At 57.2% G+C, this 14,547-nt stretch overlaps 1 protein-coding gene across 7 annotated transcripts in view; it reads right to left on the reverse strand.

Annotated features, from left to right (window-relative positions):
• IQSEC1 (IQ motif and Sec7 domain ArfGEF 1) overlaps nucleotides 1–14,547 on the reverse strand; it is a 404,132-nt gene that overhangs the window by 109,743 nt on the left and 279,842 nt on the right. The window contains exon 1 of one of the 7 annotated variants that reach the window (XM_058725837.1): nucleotides 13,906–14,454. The exons of 5 other annotated variants lie outside the window; for them this stretch is intronic. In XM_058725837.1, coding sequence (XP_058581820.1) covers nucleotides 13,906–13,973 — 68 coding nt within the window. In that variant the 5' untranslated portion in view covers nucleotides 13,974–14,454. Of the gene's footprint in view, nucleotides 1–7,808; nucleotides 7,953–13,905; nucleotides 14,455–14,547 lie in introns of those variants that run through there. One more of the 7 variants, XM_058725842.1, reaches the window with a different exon arrangement.

Here is a 14,547-nt window from a genome sequence, read left to right on the forward strand (position 1 = left end):
GCTGAACCCAGAGGCCTCCCCCTGGGGTCCCCCTGCCACCTGCCACCTGCCACCCTCAGTCTTGGGCTCCGAGGCCAAGCAAGAGAGGTGGCTTGCGACCACCAGGCTCTGGACAGGTCCTCCCTCCCCTGTCGTCCCCCCATCAGCCTTCACAGGTAGGCCCTGCTTCCAGCAAATGCTTAACAAATGAGGTGGACTATCCCCCAAAGGCGACCCTCAGGCTCTCACACCTGGGGGAAGCAAGGTCCGGCCCACCCGGACTCCCTCTCCTGGGAGGGGGTGCTAGAAGCCCCCAACTCCTCTCTCCTTTGAGCCTGAATTCCCTGCCGGCTGTGCCCCTGCTCCTCCCCCCCTGCCACCGGGCCCATCCCCCTTCTCTCCTCTACTCTGGTGCCCTCTGCAGAGAGGCTCTTGCCGACCACCCATAAAGTAGTCTCCACCAGGCCATTCCCCCCACATCAACCCATTTATTTTCCTCATTGCAAAGTCTGAAAGTATCCTGTTTAGTTGTTTGCAGCTCCAGGGGGAGGGGATCTTGGTCTGACTTTCTCATTCCTTTGAGCAGTGCCTGGCACACAGTAGGTGCTCAGCAGATATTAGCTGAATGATTTATGAATACAATAACTCACTTGGCCCACTCCCAGGGCAGGAAGAGGAGCCATGGGGGGCAGGCGGATGCCCAGCTGCCCAGTGGGAAGGAAACATATGAGAGAAAGGGGCCATCCCATGGGCTGGCGTTGTTAGTCCTCTCCGTAACGTCTGAGGTGGTGATTAGCAAGCCATTTTCTAGATAAGGCAACTGAGGTCCAGAGAAGTTAAGTGACTTGCCCAAGACCATACAGCTTATACACAAGAAAGCTTTCTTTCCTAGGACCCATAGCCATTCATCCCTTCTATGAGTTCGCCACACAAAGAAGAAAATGTAACAGCCAACATTTACTGACACCTGCCAGGCACTGGCCCAGGTGCTTTTCCGAGGTCCACTCTGGGAGGTAATTACAGGTCCATTTTGCAGATATAAAACTGAGGCCCAGAGCAGCTCTGTGACTTACCCTAGGCCACACAGCAAAGCAGCAGCCCATATACCCTACGGTGGGTACTCAGGCTACCGGGCTTCCTCACGTGGTGAGAACAAAGTGAAGGTGTGCGGTGCCCCAACTGCCTCAGTTTTCCCTTTGTGCAATGAGGGTGTGGGCAGAATGACTTCTGGCATGTATGATATCATTGGGGAGGCCCGACTCTTGCCTGGGGAGCCTTAGAGCTGAAAAGGGAACTGAGGAGTGGCTGTTTCCCCATCCTGCCCTGCCCCCCAAGCTGGCCCTGAGCCAGGTGGGTGGTTACTGACCTTTGACCACTTCCTCCGGAAATTCCCCAGGAAATGCCCCTGTGCCCATAGCCTGAGCATAAGTCCAGCCTCCAGGCCCAGGGGCCTCACACCTTGCATCCTCCTGCTAAGATTGCCCGAAATAGAAACCAGTAGGCAAAATAATTAGGATGCTTATGAATGTGTGTGCCCATATGTACGTATACACACACACACGTGTGTGTATATACAAAGTGCGGCTGTGTGTGTGTGTGTGTATGTGTATGTGTATACATACAAATGTGTATATTGCTGATTAGATAAATTTATCTACATAAGAAAACAACAACGAGGGGTGCCTGGGTGGCTCAGGCGGTTAAGTATCCGACTTCAGCTCAGGTCACGATCTCGCGGCTCCCGAGTTGGAGCCCCGCATCGGGCTCTGGGCTGATGGCTCAGAGCCTGGAACCTGCTTCCGATTCTGTGTCTCCCTCTCTCTCTGCCCCTCCCCCGCTCATGCTCTGTCTCTGTCTCTCTCTCTCTTGAGAATAAATAAAACATTAAAAAAAATTTAAAGAAAACAACAATGAAAGCTAGGCTGATGGTACACCGAGACAAACCGTACCTCTATCTCCTAGGGTCCCTTCCTCTCCCCTCTGCCTGTGCGGCACCAGCCTCCTGCCCCAGCCTTTGCCTCTGGTCTCTCTCTTGCCAGTCTGTCCTCCATTCAAGCTCCCAAGGTATCTTCTCCAAACTCAGATCTGAAAGCTCCAAAGGCAGTGAAACAGACGGTTAAGAATCCCAGCTTTGGGGTCCAGCAGATTTAGGATTGGAGGCCATTTGCTATGACCCTGGGCAAGTGACTTCATCTCCCTAAGCCTCCGTTTTCTCATCTGCAAAGTAGGGATCATAAGAAACCCTGCCACATGGGGCTGACACGAAGGGATGACGCACATCAGGTCACCTAGCCCAGAGTGCAAACAGAAGACCTGGCAGGTCTTCTCAGGTCACAGTGGTGGATGCGGGATGTTTTTGCCTTCCCAGCCTCCACTCTCACTTCAGGTAAGGCACCCTGATTTTCTCTGGGGAGTCTTCCCTCCTCCACTCTTAGTCCATCTAGTTTTTGTCAGCTGAGTCCATCTCTAACTCTAGAGTATTTCACCCCCTAACCAAATCACCTGGTTCAGGGATCAGCATGTGACCCCAGCTAGACCACTGAGAGTCTGTTCTGGGAGCTCTGATGGAACTGTTTCTACACAGCGTTATTAGCTGCAAGACGGTTGTAAACCTGGGGCTGCTGGGGCAATCACAGGCAGAGAGGCTCCCTGAAGTAAAGTCAGGAGAGATGAAAACAGAGACACCAGCTTGAGCCCCTGAATCAAACTGTACCTGAAGCCCTCCCTGTTTCAGAAACAGAAGGCAATGAATTCAGCTTTTGGCTCGAGACCATCTGTTTTTGTTATCTGGTTGTTCATTTGTTTTTGTCACTTGTGACCAAAAGGGTGCTGGTTAATACAACCTCCCTGTTTAAAAACTCCAGAGGCCTACTCTGGACTCTGGGCCCCGTCTGCCTCCTTTTTGGGCCCTCAATTCTGGTCTTCTACCTTCCTAGGTTCCACACCATCCAAGACTGATGGCTGTTCCCCAACACACCGTGGTAGACTCATCCTACAAATTCTCTCCCACTCTCCATTTGGCCAATTCTCATTCACGCTCCAGACCTGGCTCAGGTGACAACTCTCCCAGAGACCTTCTCCCAGTATCCTTCTACCACTCTGAAATGTCAGTGGCATCTGCCTCTGGCCTCCTTCCGCTCCCTGTATATCACCCGGGTACAGTTCACTACCGTTCTCTCTTCCCTGTTCAAAACACTTTGTCTTACCAACTCCTTTAAGAAATGAAAACCTTGGATCAATTACTATTGGACAAGTCCCAAATTTGGGTTTGACTCACCGAGTACATTTCCTGAACCTCAAGCCTGACCAGCAGACACAAGGCTGAACGACCATGTGCTTGCCCTTGGGGGGGGTCTAGAGTCTGAAGCAAACAGTTTCCCATTTGACTCAAGTCTGTGGCTGCAAAAATGGCAATTTTTAAAAAATGTCATAATCAAACCGAGAATGTTTCTTTTACTTGGGGATAATCATCCTTGACATTTATTGAGCTATTTCTATGTCATTGCGTATGGCACGCCCTCACTTTACAGATGAGGAGACTGAGGCTTGCAGGGGTTATAGCAACCAAAGGGGGGGCTGGGATCTGGCCCTCCATCTTCCTGCTCCCACCCCACGTTCCTCTCCCTGGCTTATCTCAGCTACAGGTGAACGCACTGTGAGGGGGCAGCTGAGAGGTGGTCTAAAACTTTGCAGCTTAAAGCTCAGACTCAAGCTGGTTTCCCCCGGTCGCTCATGAGCTGTGGCTCTCCACACCTACTTCAGCCTGGGGGTCTCAGGCTTCACAGCTCACACCTGGCCACGGGCTATGATGTGCTCCCTCTCCTGCAGACATCGGGTTTCAGATTTACTGTGCTTGCTTCCGGCAAACACCCTGCCTGTGTGATGGGAGTCTTAGTGGTTAGTCTGCTGGGAAGGTGTTTCAACATGTAACTGTTTTGAACAAGGTGACTTCCCCATATGTCCCTACCATAGGTGGCATCCCAGTAGCCTCTTAATGGCGGATCAGAGGCCACCGAGCCTGGCCAGTTGCTAAGTGCAAAGTTCTAACTTTGTGGGGGGAAATAGGTCTGATTGACTCCGATAGGCCGTCTGTCCTGGCACCTGCTTCCATCTCTGCACAGGGGGGACGAGAAACCTCCAGGGGCTGTCGTGTAGCCGGAATGAGGCAACATATGGAAAGTCACAGGCACACAGTAGGTGCTCAGTACGTGCTCATTCTTTCCCATCCTCATTGCCTTAAAGCCAGAGCCACCTTTCACCCACATATAGGCCCAGTTGGCCCCACATCCACCGCCTGTGCTGACCTCTAAGCCCCACTGGGAACTCCACGGCCTGGCCAACCCCACTGTGTGCGGGTCCTGAAGCAGCCCGAACACCACACTGAACCCCAGGGCCCCTGCCCCCTCACTTCTTGTTCCCCAAGCCAACTCCTCCTCTGCTTTCAAAATCTAGTTCAGCTGTCATCTCTTCTAGGAAGACTTTGGGGAACCCATCCTGATGTGAAACTGACATTACTCGTGAAACATGACTCTGGAGCTCACACCCGGCTAGGCTCTGATCACCCTGCATGGTAACTTCCTCTTTTCTTGTCCCATATCCCCCAGGGCACTGTCAACATCCCCAAGACAGAGACCATGTGTTGCTGGTTGCAGCCTGGCCCCTGAAGCTGGCCTGTTGCTGGATTGGGGAGAATTCCCTACACGCTAATTACAGAGCTGGGGACCCCACACAGAGTGGCCCTGCTTCAAAATGGAGCCAGCAGGGAGGAAGGCAGAGGTGAGAGCTGAGACATCTAAACCATTGCATAAAGTGAACCCCTGGATCCAGCCGTTCCTGAAGCGAGCCACACCCTAGGCTTTTCAGTTCCATGAACCAATGAAGCCCTTTTATGCTTAAGCCTGTTTGATTTGGCTTTTCTGTTACCTGCAACGACAAGGGTCCTCAGTGACAGACTGAGGCTAACCTGACACACCCCAGGTCAAATAGCTAAGAGAGTAGCAGGGTTGAGACTCACACCAAGGTCAAGGCTCTCAACCTACTTCGGCAGCCTGACAAGTGCCTGGATGCTCTCTGTAAGCTGGGTACAGCTTGGACACCCCACTCTGCCTGGCCAGACTCCTCTTTCCTTTCCCCCAGAAGTCACACTCATATAGCTTTCTGGGCACTGGTTTGCTCATCCCTCAAGTGGGGCTCATAACCCCTCCCTCACAGACTCAGGGAGAAGGCCCAGGGGTGCCTCACACTGGCCCATAAGGGACCTGCTCTCAACTGTCTGCTTACAGATGCTGTGCTCAGCAGGCCCCAGCTTGGGGGGCCGTGTGGAGCTGCACCCATACCCTGCCCACGCCTGGCTAGTCCTCCCATTTGGGCAATAATTCCACATTGGGGCAGGGGTTCTGAAGGCCAGACTGTTTTGGCTGTCTGATGATGGGGGTGGGGGCCCTGCTCAGTCTCTGCTCACTCCGAGCCCAGGGGAGCAGGCTTCAGACAGGAGGAGACTGGCAGGCCCCGGGGGGATGGCAGGGCCCCAGTTGGCTTCTTGGACCCTGTGTCCCACACAGGTCCAGTCCCCAAGGAAAAGGCCTAAGGAAAACCCTCGTGCCTCCAAGGATACAGGCTCTTCAAGGTACGACGGGGGCAAGGGGCCAGGAGGAGAGGTCCCACCAACCTGAGTTTACTTGGTGCCATGAAACAATCTTTCACGCTCCAACAGCTGGAGGCTCAGGCGAGGCCTGTGACTTGCCCAGACTCACACGGGCAGGCCTGCAGAGCTGGGACCCAAACCAGGGACTCTAACACCTACATGGCAGCAGCTGACTTGGAGGGTCAGAAGTCCGATGTGACCGTTAGATGTGAAAGACCTTAAGCAAAGCTGAGCTGAAGAGGGTCATGTCGTAAGTGGGACTTGGTCTGGGGACTTCCAGAAGTGTCAGGGGAAGGAGCATCTCTGGAAGCCCCATGTCTCTCCTCAAAGCCCGGACTCCCCCTAGGCACACAGCAAAGCTCGGCCCTGCTTACCATGTCTCTGCTTAGAGTCCCAGGCACCTGCTGCCCTCTCCACCCACCACCTGCTCTCTATTTTTTTTTTTTTAGTTTATTTATTTTGGGAGAGAGACAGAGAGAGCTCGAGCAGGGGAGGGGCAGAGAGAGAGAGAGAGAGAGAGAGAGAGAGAGAGAGAATCCCAAGCAGGCTCTGTGCTGTCAGCACAGAGCCTGATGTGGGGCTCGGGCCCACGAAGCCATGACATCATGACCTGAGCCGAAATCAAGAGTCGGACACTTAACCCACTGAGCCCCTCAGACGCCCCCCTCAAGGCTCCTGACTCACCGTGGCCATTCACAGGGAAAGAAAGTTGCTTGTTTGAGATCCTCAGTGGCCCAGAAGAGGTGGCTGCCACAGAGCCCGGCAGTCCTGGCCCCTGGTGACATTCTATCTGCCCTTCCCTCAGGACTGGAAGAGGCCTTCCCCCAGGAGAGGTGCTGGCACCTGCCTGGCTGGGCTCCCCAGTTTGCACCCCGGAGGCCAACAGGGGCAGGTAGCTGCTGGAGACCGCTGAACTGGAGGCCGGAGCCCTGGGTCCTGAGCTGCCTGACCACCCGGGGTCCCCCCACGGCCCTCTGGCTCACTGGGGTCATAGAGAGCTCTGTCGATGCATCAGAGGAAGGCTTTGTCAACCTGGGATCAGAGAGCCGCCCTGGGGGTTCTCACTTCTGCAGCCAAGCTTACCTTGAGCCCAGCCCCAGCTCTTGGAGGCCAACAGGGGCAGACAGCTCCCTGCTTAGCACTGGAGTCCAACCCCACTACAGGTGGAAAAACCGAGGCCCAGTGATAGGACAGTTATGGGATCATTCACCCCTGCCCCTGTACCCCAGACAGAGACTGTATGATGCACTGAGGGGCATAGAGTCACTCTGGGTCCAAGCCCCAGCTCCCCAACTTACACCTGCTGCAGGACATCGTACAGATGTCCTAACATCTCTGTGCCTAAGTTTCCACATAACCCAAACATGATAGTCATTCTCCTTTCCAGGGTTGTAGCGAGGTTAGATGGGGAAGCAGAGCTCAGTGGGGAATCTCCCTGCGGGGCAGGTGGCCCCAGGGCTCCCCATCTTGCCACAGGGGATTTCCCGAGGGACAGCACCAAAGAGGCTCACTGAATCTTTCTCATTCAGTGTGTCCAGAGCTTTCCATCCACGTGGGGGCTGTCCCCAAGGTTCCTCCTGGCCCCGGAGAATCTACAGATCCTCAAGATTTCTCTCTGGATCATTTTGGAAAGAAGCTTCTCCTCCCTCTGCCCCGTGCCTCCTTTTGCTCAAAGTGTATGCCTTGTGGGGTGAGGGGGTAGCAGTGGGGGAAGGAAACTGCACCAACTACCCTCCAGGAGCCCTCAGCAACCGTGCAACCTCTGTGGGCCTCAGTATACTCAGCTGTAAAATGGGTGTGGCTCCTCCTCAGGGTGGTTATGAGTGCCTAGGCCTAGGACTAACCAGCCTGGGTGGGCTGAGGGACCCTAGACCTTCTGCCCTCCCCAGGACCTGGGGCTGGTCTAATGCCCAAGGGAGTGAGAGAACCTCCCTCTTGCAGCTGAAGCTGCCCTTCGAGGCAGCTCTGGGGAAACACCTGGGGCTCCCTGGGCCCAGGGTGGGCCTTTGTGCCATCCAGGCAGTGAGAAGAGGTCACAGAAAACGGTTCTAAGAAACATCACAAACCTTGATGAGAGCCCCAGGGACCCTCTGCCCTGGCCATCAGCAGCCCCCCCCCTCCCCCCCCCGGTTTCTCAGGTGGCTGACACCCTCTCCCTCCCCCAAGATAGATGGTTGGTACTCACAGTGTCACAGGGGAGAGGGTGGAGGTCTTCCTGGAGCCCCGGCACCCTGCCTGCCTCCACGGCCCCTGGGGACGAGCTCTGGGCCCTCCCCACTGCAGGGCCTGACGTCTGACTTCCTCCCTGCTCAGCCGGCATGAAGGAAACCACGCCCTGGGGAGAGGGTGCTGGGCACCCTGAGGCCCCCGCCCACCTCTGACTGGGCCCCAGACACTGCCCAGTGGTCTCCTCAAGGTCTGGCCAGTCCACACACCTTCAGCAGGGAGGCCCCAGAAGCTCTGGCCAATAAATAATACAGCTCCCTCCCTGGCCAGTCTCGTGTGGCTGATCGTGTTTCAGGGCCACTTGAGTTTCTGGCGAGGCTGCTTTGTCGGGAGTGCCTGTCCCGCCTGGGTCTCTGGCCACGGGGGCGCTAACATTCTCACTGAAGACCGGCCTGAGCGAGCAGGACAAAGGTGTGTGACAGGTGGCCCTGGAGAGATGCTGCCCTACTTATTCTGAAAGCAGCTCCGGCCACCTGGGACTGGGGTGGCAGGGGCGGGATGTTCAACCTCATCTCCTTATGTCCTCCTGGTACTCAGCGCCCCACTCCTATACTGTGGTGCCCCCTGGAGAGCCCTATCACCACTGCCCCTCTGCCTGGCCCACCCACCCCCACTCTTGGAGGCCCTGTCCAGGCCCCTCCTCCAGGAAGCCTCCTCACCCCCATCAGGGAGTAATCTGTTCCCATCTGAACTCCCACTGCCATTGTCTGCCAGTCTGTCTCCTTTGGGTATCAATCATCGTCTCTCTTCTAGACAGCAGCCGCTGCCTCCTCATTGGTGTCCCGTCCCCCAAGCCCCCACCCCGCCCTCTCCACGGTCTCATTTCCTTACAGCAGCTCCAGTGATTGTTGGAAAACAGAAAGAACACCATGTCGTCCTGCTTCAAACCCTGCCCTGTCTCTCCCCCACCCCAGTGAACTCTCAAGTCCTCAAAGTGATCTGGCAGTGACAGACTTGGGGACTGCACATCCCTTCCCTCCTGGACCCCTGCTGGGCCTCCTCCGTGTTCTTCAAATACACCGGGCATGCTCCCGTCTCAGGGCCTTTGCACCTGCTGTTCCCTCTGCCTGGAATGCTCTTCCCCAGGTCTTCAGAAGCTTCCTCCTTCCTGCCCCTCTCAACTCCATGCCACCCCCGCAGACAGGTCTTTTCAACGTCTTTCTTTTTATTGAGATACAATTCATATTCTATAAAATCCACCCACTTAAAGTATACAATGATTTCAGGATATTCAGAATCTGACACATCACTGCAACCTAAGATTAGAACATTTTCATCATCCCCCAAGAGAACCCCTGTCTGCATTAAGCAGTCCTTGTCCCCTACCCACCCAGCCAGCCTGCGCCCCACCCCCCGCCCCTGGCAATCACCGCTCTACTTCCTGTCCCTGTGGGCTTGTCTACTGTGGACGTCCACACACTCAGTGGTCTCTTGTGGCTCCAGCTTCTCTCTTAGCATAACGTTTCCAAGGGCTGCTCTGTGCTGTGACACAGGGCACCACTTAATTTCTCTTCGCGGCTGCACGGCACTCCGTCGTGTGGACAGACCCCATTTCATTTGTCTGCTCATCAGCCAGTGCGCAGCTGGGACAGGCCTTTCCTCACCACCCAGGTCACGTGCCCTCTCTGCTCCCCTCCCTCGATAAGCCTTCCCGGTTTTATCCTTTTCCTTTAATCCCTGGCCGAAGGCACCTTCATCATTTTGCTCTGTTTACTGTTTCTGTCCACCCCCCTCAACCCCCGCCCCAAATGTCCTGCTCCATGAGGCCTGGGCCGCCGCCTCACTCCTTGCCACATTCCCAGGGCTCTGGCACGGGCCTGATGCAGAGCAGGGGCCCAGCAAATATTTACTCGCTGGCCGAACGAAGCCTTTTTCCAGCAAGATGCCCAATCTCCCTGCCCGGCTCAGAGGACATGTGCGGCCCTCACCAAGTGACCCAGCATGGGGATCAGTAACTCGAGGCTCTGGAGCCCCAGGTTCCTCCTCTGTCCAGTGGGATAGTGGCCTTCACAGGTAGACCTTAGCTGGCTGGATGGGAGGCTGTACATGAGCATCTGATACAGTGCCAGGGACAGAGTAGGTGTTCAACCCCACACAAAGACTGGAAGGGGGGGATGGGGAGGGGCGGGGGCGGGGGGAGGACAGGGCTGAGGCAGTAAGTCCCATGTATGAAAGGGTAAAGCACCTGCCAGAAGGATCCATGTGTGCTTAGGGAGGTGGCAGTCCTGCCCAGGAGCTCCTGCCCCGTCCCATACTCAGCCCCGGACTATGCTCAGGGAGTGACAGGGATCGTCTGGGCCTGTCCAGAAGGGGAAGGAGGTGGGGAGGGGACTGGAGACCCCATCCGCAGCCTCAGGGAATCCTGGCCACTGCAGGCTCTCCCGGGATGGCAAAGCGGATAGGTTGGGGGCCCTGAGAGTAGGGCCGCGCCCTCCCGGTGTGTGTGAGTATGTGTGGGTGGGTGTGCAGGGGGGGTGCACCATTGGAAGAGGGGTGTCAGCTCCAAGTGGGAAAGTATTTCCTTGTATCAGAGCTGCCCAGGCATGGTCCAGGATGGGAGGCGGTGAGCTCTGTGTCCCAGGAGGTGTGTGCACACAGGGCGTCCCGCGGAGGGGCATCAGATGGCTAATTGTCAGGGAAGCGCCCTGGAAGCTTCCAGAGACCCGCTGCCAGCTGCTCCCAGGCCCTCCTCCTCAGACACACCACAGCGGGGGAGGGGCAGGGGTGGGGCTTGCTCAGCAGAGCCCCCTGCCCGCCCCACCCCCCACTGGCACCCCAAGCGGGCTGCCTCTGCCCACCAGGCAGCTCAAATGTCCCATGGGCCCTCAAGGCACAAAACGATCTCTCATTCCCAAAATAACACCAGATGCAAAAGTGATTTTCCAGCCTGGCCCTGGAGGCTGAGGATTACCAATACCACAGACTAAGGCTTCGGACAGACAGGGCCCTGGAGGTGGGTGCTCAGAGACACGGCCTCCTCGTGGCACCGACCCTTCCCCGGCAGGCCTACAGGCCCGACTCCTTTCATCCCAGAACAGCCCTAAAAGTCACTTACACATTAGAAAGCGACTGTGCCGGGTTTCGAACCCAGGCAGGCCTGACTGCCAAGCCCGTGTCCTCCCTACTCCATCACTCCGCCTCTTCAACACTGAGGCTGAGAGGGAAGAAGGGAGCGGGCATCACAGGGAGACGCTCCGCCGGGCGCTGGGCCAACAGAACCCATCTGTGAGTTTCCCAAGGAGCACCTAGCTGGCACCGTTCTCCTCTCATTACCCGCTGCCCAAGGAAACGGGCCCAGAGGGGGTCTAGCAACTCGCCCCAAAATGTACCTCATACAACCTACCGTTGCGCTCTGGGCCCCGGCGTGCCTGGCTCCTAGGTGTGGTGTCCTCTCTCGGAGGCCTGGGGCTGAAGTCCCAGAGACCCCGTCCTCAGCTTCTGGGCTGCAGTCGCTGAACCCCTGGGCCAGGGGCCAGGGCTGGCCGGCCAGCAGCCTGCTCCCCGCACACACCTCTTGCTTTTCCAGATGTGAGTGGGTCCGGGCCAGGGGCGACAGACCCAGGCGGAGGGGAATCTGAAGACGCAAGTGGAAAACTATGTGCTGTCCGATCGCAACCCTCCAATTTGTCACTGTGGCTGCCGCCAGCCCCGCCTCAGGCCGCAGACCTGCTGACTCAGGTCTTCCCTGGCAGCTGAGGGGGCTGGGATCCCGCCGAGGGCCTGCTCTGTCCGTCTGTCTGTTTGTCTGACTCGGGGAGCAGCCTCCACCCTCTCGGGGGCCTCCTAACAAAATGGGGTGGGGGGGCCCGGAGAGCAGAGCCAGTCTCCTGGAGCCCCCTAAGGGCCGTCCTCCCCAGCTAACCATGGAAGTGCCCTGTACTTACAGGTGCTAAGTGCGGGTTTGGGGGCCAACCTGGTGCCAATTACGATGTCTGCACCCACCCAGAGCTGCCTTCCAGCCCTGCGATGCTGTCGGGCCACCAGGCCAAAAAACACTCTTGGAGGACTTACCACGAGCCACTCGAGGCTCAACCCCACAGCCCTGACTGGTAGTTAGCCCCTGTGCCTTTACCCCTGTGCTGTACATGTGGCAAGTGAGGCACGGAGAGGCTGGTCTACCGGGCTCTGTGAGGCTGCGCAACTCCTCCTGAGCGCGGGAGAGCCCCTGGCAGAGCACGGCTGGGCCTCCCAGTGCTGGGCCCCCTGCATCCTGTAAACAGCCCTCGAGGTTTCCATACTGCCAGTCCCCGGAAACCACAGGAGAGAATAAGACACAGGGAAATCCAGCTGAGGTTGTAGGGAAAGGCACACAGTGCTCTTGCCAGAGCCTGGGGACTCACCCCCTGCCTGGCCTGACCTCCAAGGTCCCCACCCAAGGAGGCCTATCCCAGGGTCTAAGGAGGGACAGGTGGCCGCTGACTCACCCCTGGGGTGAGCTCTCCTCTCTCTACTCCCATGGTCAGCCACATCCCTATGGAAGAGAATGCCTCCGCCCTCTATGTCTGCCCCGTTCTCCTAAAACCAGGCCCCAAGCCTATCTCTGCAATGTCTCTCACCTTCCCCCACACACCTGTTCAGGCCAAAGGCCCAAGGTCCCAGACACTCTCATTTAGCAGCAAAGGCAACTATGGCCATTGTAATGATGATGTCCTATCACAGTGAGTGTGGGCTGAGGGGCTAGGTTTCCCCTTTCTCTTTGGCTGCCAGGAAGCTCAGTAATGTTTAGCTCAACAGAATGACCTCAGGACCCTGTTTATCTCTGTTCCATTCTATTTTTTTCCCGTAGGTCACGGCATTCCATTCTATATTGTGCTTACCCTGTTCCGGATATTTTATTTTATTTATTATAGGTATTTCCTATAGTGATCACAAATATTTTGGAGAGGAAAGAAGGAAGGAAGGAAAGGAGAGTTAATACAGTTTATATACCAGGTGATGAGGGCGGGAAGAAAGAGGGAGCATCTTCCGATCCCTTCCCCTTTGTAAAACCTCCCCTTGAAGTAACAAATATGCTCTTAGCTAGTATCTAAATAGATGTCTTCTTTCCAGCCCTTCCAAGCAGCTGCCTCTAAGCCCCGCCCATAAAAATCCTGGCCCCACCTAATCCCCCTTTACAGATGAGCCCCAGCCTTGCCTGAGATCACACGGGATCCAGCTTCCCGCTCCCTGGTCTGGACCCCTCCGGCAGGTGCAGAGGCGGGAGTCAGCCCAGAGATGTGCACCCTCCCCGGGGGGGCAAAGAGCCTTGCGCCCCCTCCCCCACCCCATCTCCGCTGACAAGCACAGGGGCTCTGTTCCAGGCACTCCTCCCCATCCATCTGGCTGAGGGGTGGGGGAGGTACTGAACGACAGCAGCGGTAATCACACCTAATGTTTACCCCGCGCTGGCGGTGCGCCTGGCCCTGTTCTTTGCACACCATCTCATTTAATCCTCATGCTAATCCTGTAAGGACCTGCAGGCGGGAAGCCGTGGTCACAGAGATGAGGCCCCTTCACGCCGGCGCTAACACCAAAGCCAGGTATGAACTTGGGCAGCGCGGTGCCGGAGTCGGGGCCGAATTCTCCGCCACTCGGCGACTGCCATTGACAGTCACACGAAATCGTCGTCTGAAGGGACGAGCGTGAGCCCCCATTTCACTGATGGGGAGCAGGCTCTGAGAGGTAGGGGACGGGGCCAAGGTCACTGGCTGTGCTCAGTGCCGGCGTGTTACGTAACACACGCCCGTTTCCGTGCTCACTTGGGACAGACACACTACCTGCCAGACACACTACCTGCCCCTGGCATCCTCCAGTGGGCACTCCGGGTCCCGGCCACATGCCTGCACACTCCCTAACTAGTGTTGCACTGTCCTCCCTCCCTCCCCGCTAGAGACTCTGAGTTTCTCCGGAGGGCACCAGGCATGACCTTTCCTGCCCTCCATCCCTGCTTCCCCCCAGGCTGGAGCTGTCCTGGACCTCGCAGAGTCAATGCAAACCGGCCGGCCTGGTGCCCAGGCCTCCCCTCCCGCCAGGCGATGGCCAGGCACAGCTGCGTCCAGACACACGTCCCCTGGTACCTGAGGGTCCTCACGGAGATGCAGTATTTCCACATAAGGCTCCACACGGCACTGCCACCGCCCTTCATGCCTGGCTAGTTGGGAGAGCCGGCGGCTGACGGACCCACAGCCACAGCCCTCCAACCCTGGTCTTCTCCCGGCCAGGGGCTGGCTGTCTTTGCTGGCTCTCAGGTCACTTCCTTCTTCATGGTGGGAAGAAGAAAGACAAGGCCTAAAAGCCAGGAGAGGGGGGAGGCGCCGGCTCCCACTGGCCACTGTAAGTCTCAGCCACCGGCCTTGCTGTCCCCAGGCCAGCCTCTGCGAGCTGGCCTGTCCGGCTGCTCCAGACCCTCCTGGCTGAGCAGCCCTCTCGCACCAGACCCCGTGGCTTCTGCACAACCTTGCGCCTGCCTCCTGCCAGGAGACAGCGGTGGCTGTGGGCCAGGGGAGCAGTGAGTCACTCGGGGCGGGACGGGTGAGGGGCGTCTGCCCGGTGAGGGAGAGTGCTGGTCCTGTGTCCAGAGGCTGGCCTGGGACGGCAGAGGCTGAGCCCGAGAGGGAGGGAGGTGGGCGGGGAGGCGAGGGCGGGCCCACATCCTCCCCCATCTCCCCAGAGGCTTAAACCCAACACCCGCCCTGCAGCCTGGCCCACCCCAAGCAGGG

This window comes from Neofelis nebulosa, chromosome 4 (assembly GCF_028018385.1).
Source record: "Neofelis nebulosa isolate mNeoNeb1 chromosome 4, mNeoNeb1.pri, whole genome shotgun sequence".
Classification (NCBI taxonomy): Eukaryota; Metazoa; Chordata; class Mammalia; order Carnivora; family Felidae; genus Neofelis; species Neofelis nebulosa.